At 42.0% G+C, this 11,943-nt stretch overlaps 1 protein-coding gene across 7 annotated transcripts; it reads right to left on the reverse strand.

The window, feature by feature from the left end:
• Positions 1-712: 712 nt before the first annotated feature.
• HIKESHI (heat shock protein nuclear import factor hikeshi) lies at positions 713-10,354 on the reverse strand. 7 transcript variants are annotated; one of them, XM_014251857.2, is made up of 6 exons: positions 10,280-10,302; positions 9,680-9,788; positions 9,187-9,424; positions 5,234-5,385; positions 2,528-2,646; positions 713-952 (listed from the first exon to the last, which is right to left on the reverse strand). In XM_014251857.2, exons 3-6 carry the CDS (start codon positions 9,335-9,337, stop codon positions 898-900), a joined length of 477 nt encoding a protein of 158 aa, XP_014107332.1. In that variant the 5' UTR covers positions 9,338-9,424; positions 9,680-9,788; positions 10,280-10,302; the 3' UTR covers positions 713-897. The 7 variants fall into 7 exon arrangements, with proteins under 7 accessions (XP_014107332.1, XP_087908138.1, XP_014107327.1 ...); XM_088052012.1 differs by lacking the exon at positions 10,280-10,302 and adding an exon at positions 10,161-10,265 and having other exon boundaries at positions 9,187-9,369; XM_014251852.2 differs by lacking the exon at positions 10,280-10,302 and adding an exon at positions 9,875-10,106.
• Positions 10,355-11,943: the final 1,589 nt, after the last annotated feature.

The following is an 11,943-nucleotide window of genomic DNA, read 5'->3' on the forward strand; positions in this document are numbered from 1 at the left end:
TGTTCAACATAGTACTTCTGATCAAACTAATCCAGTGAACAGAAGGGCCAGCTGGAGCTCACCTATGAGATACCTGGGCACACGTGGCTGAAGCCATCACACTAGCAGAAACTGTACTCATCATGAGAACTACTCAGACCACCCCAAAATCTTTTGAATTTATGAGCAAATGACAGCCTTTGGTGCCAGTAACCTAGACAGCAGTATCAGACACCCCACATCGGTTTTTAAGAGAAACAAGATTTTACTCTCTTATTACTGGAAATAATTCTTCTAGCACAGCCAAAGCTCCCGAAGATTCCTCTTCATTACACTTTCATACAGGAAAAGTTAAAGACAGGTACTCCAAGATTAAACTCAATAGTGTATTACAGTCAAAGAGGGAAATACTGCTGTACCATTTATATGAGGTGGGAACAGGACTATTGGTTGTCCACAAAATGGAAGAACTCACAGTGCAAGTACCAGCAGGAAAACCATTAGCATATTCACAGTTGCCTGATCATCCTTCAAATGAGGTAAAGAATGAAAAACTGCATTTGGTTTGTGTACAGCACCCCAAAGCACCACACAAGTATGACACAGTGCTGCCATTTTTCATCTTGTAATTTTTTCCACTTTAAATGCAGTTTTAAAGAAGTATTTCTACATGCAACACTGATTTCTTGTTGCAGCCAAGCACTTCAATTAAATAAACCAACATGCAGACTAGTAATTTTCATTTATTTTAATTTTAAATACTGTTTAAGAGTAATATAAAAGTTACTAGTTTTGTCTATTGAGACTAATTGTTGTTTGGATTTTTCCCCTCCTCTCCCCGGAAAATCTTCAGTGGAGTTACTTGATGCATCTTTCAGATAACACTTTAGGAAGAACTCCAAATGACAGAATTTAAACTTATGTTTTCCAAAAGAGAGGGTTCTGTGTCAGACGTCTCTGGAAGTTTTCATACCTAGAAATATAAAAAAACAACCAAAAAATAACAGCTGCTGCATATAAAATTGTATTTCTAAAAAAGGGTCTAAATTAGTCTATGCAGAGAACATGACAAATTACATCTATTTCACATCAGGAAATCAGTAAATCCCAAATCCATTTGCATATCTAGAATATTTGCCGTTAGACTTGTGTATTTCAACAAGATGAATTTTGTTAAAGCAGTATCCCAGAGGAGACTCATTCAAGCTTAGTAAAATTGTAAGTTAATTTAGACTGGATATGAGGAAAATTTTCTTCAATGAAGGGGTTGTCAAGCACTGGAAGTAGTGGAGTCACCTTGCTTGGCGGTGTTTAAAAGACATGTGGACATATTTTATTTGCCCTGGGTTTGTGGTGCACTTGGCAGCAGGAGGTGAATGGTTGGATTCTATTTTAAAGGTCTGCTCCAACCTAAACAAGTCCATGAATTGTAAGTGGTTGTTTTATGCATAACATTTTTTGGGCTAGGAAATCAGTCTGGGCAGGTAGAAGTATGAATCTGAGGCTGGATGGTAACGTTTTAGTAAAATCAAATGAGGAAATGTAATTCTCTAACACACAATGCAAACATATATGCATACATGCTGTCCTAGCTTCACTTTCCATACTCATAAAACCAAGCAAACCATAAACAAACTGAGCATCAGAATTCACTGTTGACACACAGTGAAGAAATAAGACAAAATATACAATTTCTGTGCCCTTTTAAAAGAAAAAGAAAAAATAGAGAAGCCTATAGGCTTTGAGCCACAAAAGTTAAAACCCCCCTTTTAATTCTTACAAACCCAAAATGTAAAGAATCAAAAGGAACTGCCAATGAAACAAAGGAAACCAAAAAATGTTCTTCTATACTTCATAGTTCATAGCCCAGATCAAGTGAGAAAGGACTCAAGGGTTTTAAACCAATTCAGCCTTACCCAGCCTTACCCTGACCAGTCACTCCAGAGACCCTACCCACACACAGTCCGTGGAGTTTGTAGGTACCAACACTCCCAAACAAAACACGTGGCTCTCATCAACTGCTTGCACATTCATGAGATCTTACTAATGATAAAACTGTATTCAGAGTCTCTCAAATACTGATTTAAAAAGGGCTTAGGTTAATACTGCAAAGGCTAAATAAATAAATAAGGCCAAACTGATAGGAAAGACATTTTCAGATAACCTAAAGGATTGCCTGCTGTTCACAATTTATCTCCAGACTACACAGGCTATCCCCAGACAGTTATTAAACCAGTCCCTGGAAAACAGCTCCCAGAGGGATTTACGTATTTACACTCAAGGATCTTGGTGACAGAACCAAGATGATTTTGTCACCTCTCACATTCTTAAGTAAGGCAACTATGCTGGAACTATGTCTAGGAAGAGACCAAATAAAACAAATAGGCACAAACTGACAAGTATCAGTATGCTCTGTCTTCCCACAACTCCCACAACAAATGAGCATTTGCATTATCAGCAACAGTCTCACTGACCAGCATGACAATAGTTCAGTGCTTAGAAATGATGATCTAATGCCTAGGAAAAAAGAACCAGAGATCACCATTACCATTTCAGAACTACACTTGCAGGAATGAAAGCTTCAGAAGGATTTGGGGTCATCTGTGCCTGAGTAACAGCAAACGAGGAAGCAAAGTTATAGAAGTTATCCAACATCTTCTGAGTGAACTGAAAAAAAAAAAAAAAAAAGATATTTCAAGGAAGTTCTTTCTTCAATTTGAATTTTTGTGTGAAAGTTTAACAGATATACAGCTCCTACATGAAGTAATTTTAGTATTGTCATTTAAAACTCAGTGGCAAAGTAGATATAATAAGTCCAGAGACAATGATCAAAACATCCTAAGCTTCAGTCTTGCCCTCAGGTCCATCCAGCATCCAGAAATAACTTTAAGAATCTTCACTTGCCCTCTCTCTGCTCAACTTCATCCAACTGGACAAACAGCTTTGGGAAGAACATTTTCTGTTTGTGACAATGACGTGATACAGTGACAAGAACTGTCCCTCTCCTCCAAACTGAATAATCAGAAGAACTCCAGACTGGGCCAAAGCTGCCATTCCAGCTCCCAGAAAACCACTTGTTAAACGATTGGAAAAGTCTGCAATCTATCTAGTTACAACTCATCAGACTCCACTGACAGGGCAATTTCCATTAGCATTCCCCACAGAAGGGATGCTGTCCTGGCATCTTTTACTAGAAGATCTTGTGGGGAAAAAAAAACCCTAAAGGATGCACAGGGCACTCCTAAACTGTAGGACTAGGAAAGAAAAGAATGAAAGAGAGGCCAAGAAATAGCAAGCCCTGTGTGCAGAGGATGAGGTTGTAGGACATTCCCAGCCAGTCCACAAATATACAAGTCTACAGTACCTCCTTATTTCCCCTATTCTTTTTTAAAAAAAAAAAATAAAAAAAAATTTAAAAAAATTATGCCTTGTTTTGATGGGAGAACAACAAATTTTTATATAGAAAATTTCATAGACAGTGAAATGATGCAGGGAAACAGAGCCTGAATTAATAAATGCACAGTCTTGTGCTCCCCTCTCACAAAAGGAGTAGAAGAAATGATATCCCAGAACCCTATCCTCAGTCTCATTGCACTCACATGCAGAACTCCATGGTTTTGTCCTACTTCTTTTTTATATACAAGTTTATATACATAAAAATACATACTTTATTTATTTATAAAAATATATATTTTATATACATAAAAAAGAAATTCAATAAATCTTCATAAAGCCTACTAAAAATGTCATAGGAGAGGAGAGCAACTCCTTAACTTAGGGTAGCAATAGATGACTTTGCCATTAAAGAATACTTTTATTGCTATAATGTAGCAGTTTCAAAGAGCTGATGTCAAATATTAAATGAAAGCCATTAGTTATTCACAAATAAGCTCCCAGTCATATATGCCCTTCCTCTGCAATCTATTCCATCAAAGGCTTCCTTCCACTTTGACCTCACACCTTTTCTCTGTAGGAGTAAGTAGTACTCTACCCCTTGGGTCAACTGCATTCCTTGAAGGCAATTACAGTTTCAGTTAAGATGCTCAGAGTTAGATGCTGGTCTTTTTTAACAGAAAAATTCACTTAACTGAAAATAACGTTTGTAAAAATGTTATGCAATCATGAGGTGTTTTCTTTTTTCTTTCAATAGTACTGCCAGAAAAATCCATGAGCCACCTTGCAAATGAGCTGTTGTGGCATGTTATTCTTCTTAACTACTGCTATAATAAAAATTGGTGGAATCAGAAACATTATTTAGGTGTCCTTTGCCCCTAACAACTCCAGAAAAGCTCAATTAACTGTACTATACGAAAATAGCTGTTGGTCAACCCCTAGTTGTGGTAACTTTCTGCAAGAAACATTACCTATTTGGAGCTACAATGTGTGTAAACTGCCAAAGAACATCAGCTACAGTATCAGGATTACTGTACAATTACCAGTCTCCCTCAGCAAACACCTGGAAGGAAAGTGAGAACTTAAAAAAGGTCTGAAGAAAAGCCTCACCAACTGCTGAAATATTAAAAGAAAATGCCAGAGCCATCAGTGTTAGGGAAATCAAGACTCGCTATGCAGGTCTAGCTTGCCTTGGACTGTTGTTAGACTGCTAACTAACTGCCAGAGCTGGTTGATGATTTCCAGAGGTTCAAACTAATGAACAGGCTGGGTTAAAAAATGGCACATATTAAAAAAGATCCACAGAGAAGGCATTGGGGAAAAACAAAAATATTTTGGTGGGAGAGGGCATAATTCTGTAGTTCTGCGGAGCTACATCAGAAGGATTTCTCCAGGGAAAGTGGTACACCTGAATATCCATCCCCCTGAATCCATGCCCACATTTGCCTTAACTTGTGAGTAATTTTTGACCATCCCTGCAAACCTACGTACTGAAGTTTCAGCACCTACAAATCACCAAAGATCTACTCTCTCTTACATTTATTTAGTCATAACTGCTCCCATAAAAAGTATCATAAATAATTTTACAGTAGTGACACTGACACAAGTGAATCTCTTGGCCTCATGTCACTGATCATGCAAATTCCAGTCTTTCACAGGAGATAGTTTTTCAGTGTAAGAAAAAGCAGTTTCATAGTATCAAAGCATCCAACCAAATGATCTGACAATTATTAGGTTGGTTACAATCCTACTGCCACTCGCAGCAGCAACCCCTGCCCACTCCCCAATTGGTGCTTTAGAGGCTCAATTCTTGAGACTTCCACAGAGCAGAGAATTTCTGAAAACGGAATGTCCAGGCTACCTCTGTGAATGAATCTACTGATGACACAGCAGCACTTGCAACAGGAGTCTGCTGGGCCAGGTTCTCCAGCAGTTCCACTGAGATTCCAATCTGAGCCACTGTTGGAGTCTGTGGGAGGTTCATGGCACCAAAGGGATGTTGACTTCCCTTCCCTGAAAGCACCACGAACAGCACACGTTAGGTTTGGCACACACGTAAAGGCTGTGTAACTTAAACCACCGTGTTCCTCCTGTAGAAGGTATTCCCCAGCTCCCACCAGAGGGATCTCCCTATCTCAGGAGACACAGAAAAACCACACTCCAAGCACAGGCACAAGTACACACAAGCACAACAGATGGAACAGTGTGATGGGTACATTTAAAAAGCACAACAGATCATAAGGAAATTTCTAAAAAACAGAAAAATGTCATTTACAGCTGCCTATGAAGTAAACGGATTCAAGGGGGAATACAATCAGTGAGTGAAAGACAGCAGAACCTTTCTCTACAGGAACTAAGCTTTTAATTTATATTTTGGCAATTGCAGATAAACAGGAAACACGCAGCAGATAAACAGGAAACACGCAGCACTGCTGCAGTTGTTTGATTCACTCATTGAAGCCAGGTTCTAGTGAACCTGCTCTGAAAAAGTGGAGAGCTCTAATTTATGATCCCTCTGATTTAGGGAGGGCTGGGAAGCCCCAAGTCTCATCTGAACTGCTATAACCCAACAAAAGCAGCAAAGGTTAAAGAAATAGTCAGGGAACAGAAAGGCCTCTCACTTTGTAAGTGCCACAAAGAAAACAAGGAACCATCTCCAAACTGCATGCCACAAACACAGGCATCATCCCAGCCCTCTGCCCTCACTTCTGACCTTTCTCAACCCATACTTTCAGTGCCAGCTTCAGCCAAGGTCTCTGCAAACAAGGACAGACACTCAGAGTCACTTAAATCATGTACTCTTCTGTCAGCGTCTCTAAAGGAAAATGCAGGAAAATGTCTGTGGGATCACAATGCTATCAGTAAACAAACACTAATACTGCACCTGTGTTTGTGGGAACACAATAGCCAAGTACCCTCTTAACACAGAGGCAATGTTTCACCAGCACTCTGGCCTTTTACTAGGAGGAGAAAGCAAAGCTAATCAAGAGCTGTCCTGCAGACCAGTCAGCACTATCTTGAGGTGCAAGAAATGCTAATGGAGATCAAAAGCACCATGTGACTTAGTCAAAAACTCGGTCAGCAAAAAGAGTCTGACAAGTTGAACTGAGATCAAGACTGAAGACCTCAGGAACTTGACCATTCCTCTGCAGAGACACAAGGCACAAAGAAGCAAACAGCCAACCCATACAGAAATTACACTCACAAACTCACCACCCTTTTCAATTGAAGTGCTACTCCTCACTCCAGATCCTACAACTGTAATATAGTGCTACCTTATAAATAAAGCACGCCTATTAAAATGTTACTTTAACATAAGGTAAGTGAGAGAAGAGTTCATCTCCGGAAATGCTATTTAGAACCTCTTCTGAGAAATGTCATTGCTGTATGAACTCAGCATTTTCTGTTGATAGATGCTTGCTTGATACAAGCTATCAGAAACCAAGTATCAAGTTCATTATTAGAGAATCCCAATAGCAACAGAGCTGGTAAAATTTTGCGTCTTGCAACATCTTCACCTGAGAAGCTGACATTTCAATAAAAATGTAACATCCCCAAGCAACAGGTTCTGTTACAATGTATGATTACTTTAGACAAGCACGATCCAAATAATAAAACACATACATTCCATTCACTTTCCGTGAACTCCCACAGAACCATGGCCTTGGAAAGATGTCTGCCTAAAAGTGTGAAATAAAAGCATCCATTGTCATCCTTACACCAGGAGAAATGCACTCCATGATTTCCATGCTTGGCTCTTGCAATTAGCATTCCAAACTGTACAAACGTAGAGAATGTTAATCAGTACTGAAATATAAGCTCAGGTTTTTGCACTCAGACCCCACACTCTCCAACACATTACATCACTGCAGAGCAACTGCTATCAGAAAAGTATTATTCCACCCATTTCTTTCCCTTTGTTGACTCCTTAATTCAATGATTGAGCCCTCAATATCCTTCAGCCCAATAACAACAAAACCCTTACACATGTGAAGGCCTCAAATGTAGACATAATATTAGAGCTTAAACAGCTTCACAGCAGAAAAGCCTGTCATGGAAAAGGCTCTGCTGTAACTCTTATCTCACTTGTGAACATACTTACAGTAAGGGCGCAAAATACAAGTCCAAAGTTTGTTTTCTATTTCTACCACACCTTCAGGCACAACTGAAATCCAAAAAACCTTACCATTCCAAGGCAGGGAGCATTTCTAAGCCCCTTCTTTATGCACAAACAAATGAAACTCTGCTACAACCACTGCTTCCCAGGGACACAACACTGCTGACAGGGAGACATCTCTGGTCCTCTCAACCAGGTATTGAACCCAAAATGCAGAGCTCAGGTATCAATAATGTCTCTCAATGATTCCAGCTCTGTTATATAGTCTTCTCCACCTTAATATTGTTTATGGCCACAAAACTTAGATTGTGTAGCAACCAGGTATTGAACCCAAAATGCAGAGCTCAGGTATCAGTAATGTCTCTCAATGATTCCAGCTCTGTTATATAGTCTTCTCCACCTTAATATTGTTTATGGCCACAAAACTTAGATTGTGTAGCCGTAGACTGAGTCCACAGTCAGATCTAAGCTGCAGACAACGGGAATGGCAGAGCTCTCTGCTGCTCAAATCAAGCACAACAGCACCTCAAGGCACTGCAAATGGGTTCAACTATGTCACTGAGTTCTTCCTTGAGAGCAGCCCTGACTGGGAAATCATGGCTAATCATGCAAAAAGCATCTGAAAATGCATTTTCCTCCAAAGCTGTCCAAGAGCACGCACCAGTGAGTCTTTCAAGCATGAGAAACATATGCCAAAAGCACTGGTGATATGCTTTTCTCTTGCACACAGCTTTGGGATACACAAAACCACATCCCCCCAAACCCTTCCGGCAGTTGCTCCCTCTTCTGAAGAAAGCCCAAATTTTTGAGGCATGTGTGTGATCTGAATTCATTTTGCTCTGCAGCTTGAGAGCCCTTATCTCAACCATACTGCCACATCCAGGACTAACTCAACAGAAAGTGTGCCACGTTATGAATGAATGTATTTTAACAGAGTATCCTCAATGCCTAATTAAAAAGAGATTCAAGTCAAAGATCTAGACTACACCCAAGCCTACAAAAGCTGTGTAGTACTTTATCACTGTAACACTTTAAGCTGCTTGACCGATGTATCTGTCCCTTTCGTAGGACAAAGGTGTGCCAATGGAATGTCTCATCATTTTTATAATGCACACAGCAAACCCCACATGTATTTAGGAAAACATGTGCACATACATCCTACTCAATGTACCAAAAGTACTAAAACATTTCGAAAGCTGTTTTCCAATGGGCTGTTTTCCGCCCTCTATTGGACAATTCTATAGAGCAACTGCCCCTGGCTGGGGAGTGCTCGCTGTCAGAAATCACTGCCAGGCTCTACTCCCTGCAAAACTTGTCTGTGCTACAGAGAACGCAACTGTTTAGCAGAGGAAGATGAAAGAAAACACTGCTGGCATGTCTAGACAAACACCTAAAAACATGTTAGGGAGGTTATAGGATCATTTTTCCTCTATACAGATGACAAAACCACATCAAGTCTGCTTAAAAGAATTTCCAGATCAACACCATGCACAAGAGAAGATGAGAGAGAAATTTCACAAGGAACAGTAACACACAGACAGACTTCCATGAAGCTGACAGGCTGCTTCTAGCACTGTCTAAAACACAGCGTGTGCTGCCTTTTTAAGTAGTTTTTTGTTCAAAGCAACCTTCATACATTTATCCCTTATGCATTCCAAAACACATCTGTTGCACCAATTGCTATGCTCTAGTCTTACCAGATTTCAGACCAGAAATTTTGAAGATGGCACTTGGCTTCTCATTAGTGACAAAGCCCAGCAGCTGCCACACTGCCATCCCACTCTGGTCTGGATAACAAAAATAGACAGATCCTCCCATTCCATCTGGAAATGGTATAGTTCCCAGCATGAAGACCACTACATGGTTGATGTTTTCATAGTCTGGTAAATCAAATACAAACTTGTCTTCAGCCACTTGTTGAGGTGCAGCTTGTACCTAAAGAGAACAAAACCTTTATTAGTATTAACATGTTTTTCATCTTCATCTGTCTGTGAATTTCCTTTTACAGAAACACACCTAAAGTGGTACATAACAAAAAGTGAGGAACGTACTAGCCTAAAGAGCAAATAGCCAGATAAAAGTCAAACACAGCAGAAGAACAACTGCAAAAAATATTACCAGAAAGACACAACAGCCTTGTTCTACCTGCACTGAACACATATCCCACCCGGGACTACAGGATCAGAATACCTTCGCTCCCCATGTGCGTAGGAGGAAAATAGGGTGCAGAAGAGGTTGCCAAGTCACTAAGAAGTGGCTGTTGACCACCTGGCTGGCACAACCCCAGGATCATGGAAACCTGTTCACATAGGAAATACAATAGACCTTGAGAAAGGCAGCAGAAGGATGGCTGAATGCCAGAGCAAAAGATACCCTCCTCTTTACCCGAGATGCCACATCCTTGCAGCCAAGGCACAATCTAGCCTTAAAAAGCTTCTTTTAAGCTCCCAGCTTGTCTCTGAGGAGACAACATTGACAGGGGGATGGCAAGCGCCTCCCGGCAAGGACGCTCGACAAGGCAAGCAGCCTGTGGGGACGCGGGGCAGGAGGCAGCCGAGCGCAGGGCAGGCGGGGACCCTTCCTGGGGCCCGGGGGGGCCAAGGGCCCTGCGGCAGCTCCACCCCGCCCCCGAGCGGGTTGAGGGCCCCGCCCGGGCCCGGGCAGCGCTCACCAGCCTGCCCGCCACCAGGCAGCCGAACATGGCGGCGGCCGGCGAACCCCCTCAGACGCCTCGCTACTCCCGAGCCTCCATGAGCGCCGTCCCCGGAAAGTCAACACGCCCCCGCTCACCCCGGCGCCGCCGAGTCACTTCCGCAGCGCCGCCATCATGGACTACAACTCCCGCCGCGTAACGCGCGGCCGCGCACAGGTGGTGTGGGCGGGTCAGAGCGGAGCATGACGGGAGATGTAGTTCTTTCGCATCACCGCGCTGATGTGCTTGAAGGGCGGGAAGAGGCGAGGCCGTCCGGCACAGCCCTGGGCCAGCCCTGGCGCTGCCTCAGGTGCTGTGGACAGGAGTGTTCTCAGCAAAGGTAGCACAGAGTCTTTCGGCCTCGTGTTTTTAGCTAGGCTGAGTTACAATAGAGCCATGATAATGGCGTCTAGACATGGGTTGGAATCAGGAAACAGAGGAAGAAAATGAACAGGGAGAAGAGGAGAAGCAGTTCATCTGGTAAATCTCCATAAATTATGATAAAAGTTTCCCTCGGCTCAAGACACAAAGATTGTTTTTCAATCTCTGCTTACATTGCGGTTCTCTTGCAAGTTAGTGCAATATGAGCTGCGGCCGTGTTCTTTTGGCTGAGGGAAGCTGCTGTGCTTCATTGCTTGTGATCTCCTGGGTGTCAGAGCAAATGGAAACAAATCATTCCTTCCTTTGACTGGGAGCAGTGTTCTGCGTTTTCTATAGAAGCCATTCTTTTAAATCTTGTTCTCATGTGTCTATTGGTGTTTACACAGGTATTTCAATTAATGCTTCAGTCTTAATCATACCCAAATCGCAAATTTTTATGAAACCTCTCCCCTTTTACCATGCCAGTGTGTTGCCACGGACTCTGGAACCTGTGATTGACCCATCTCTGTAGGAACTGTCAGGAGCTTTCCTGCAGCCAGGATCACATTTGGTGGACAGCTTCTGCTGTCCTCAGCCATCCCAGCCCTGGGCACTGCACCTGTGGCTTATGGCGGAGGTCTGTCACTGGGGAAGCTCCCAGGGCTGCTTTTGTTGCCCACTTTGTGGTAGTATGGTTTTAGCAAAGAATTGTGCTGGCATTCCAAATGCTAAAAACTGAAACAAAATGAAGACGCCAATGCCTGCTACCAAATGGAGTAACCAACCTGTCCCTTGCAGTGTAAAAATGTGAGGGAATTATGAGAGCAAGACCTATTAAAAATGCTGATGCTAGTCTGCAGTTATTTGTAAAGGCAGGATGGAATATGTATTTCTGCCTGATTCACCTCTTGCATTTAGTAAGGAGCCCAGGTGTAAGAAGTACTGAGGCAATAGTGCAGAACATCTTAGTCCCAGGCCTCATTTTGGATTTGAACCTTTGCAAGTGAGTTCTCTGCTTGGCAGGTGCTTTTCCAGCTGGCCCTGATGAACTGGGAACAAAGAAGGTGTTTTAAAGCCTAGGATATTGCAAATTAGTGGATGGTGGCCAATCTCTGCAGTGCAACCACTGAGACACAACAAGAAATCTGCTAATTAGGCAAGAGCTCATCTCAGACTGCCATCTTGCTGCAAACCTCTGAGATTACACCATGTCTAAAAGACTCAGGGCAGCCTGATCTCAGCAGGGCTCTCATGCAGTCTTGCTTAGGCATGATTTTTTTTTTTTTTTTAATTTAAACCTAATTATTTACTATTTATCTAAACTTGTGGAGCTTTCTGTGCAATGACAGCTGCAGAGCCATTGCTGCTCCCAAAGCCAAAAGCTAATCTCAGCCTGTTTATG

Source organism: Pseudopodoces humilis, chromosome 2 (genome assembly GCF_049639895.1).
Source record: "Pseudopodoces humilis isolate 2021_Gansu_Grassland_sample_001 chromosome 2, ASM4963989v1, whole genome shotgun sequence".
NCBI lineage: Eukaryota > Metazoa > Chordata > Aves > Passeriformes > Paridae > Pseudopodoces > Pseudopodoces humilis.

What these genes read in the sequence shown, in the direction of transcription:
- HIKESHI (XM_088052012.1), bottom strand. Translation starts at nt 10,190, where the DNA reads ATGTTCGGCTGCCTGGTGGCGGGCAGGCTG. An exon ending in TACGCACATGGGGAGCGAAG is followed by an intron (nt 9,370 to 9,679) that starts GTATTCTGATCC and finishes TTGATTTACCAG; the next exon opens with ACTATGAAAACATCAACCAT. An exon ending in GCAAGTGTAGTTCTGAAATG is followed by an intron (nt 953 to 2,527) that starts GTAATGGTGATC and finishes TTATATTTCTAG; the next exon opens with GTATGAAAACTTCCAGAGAC.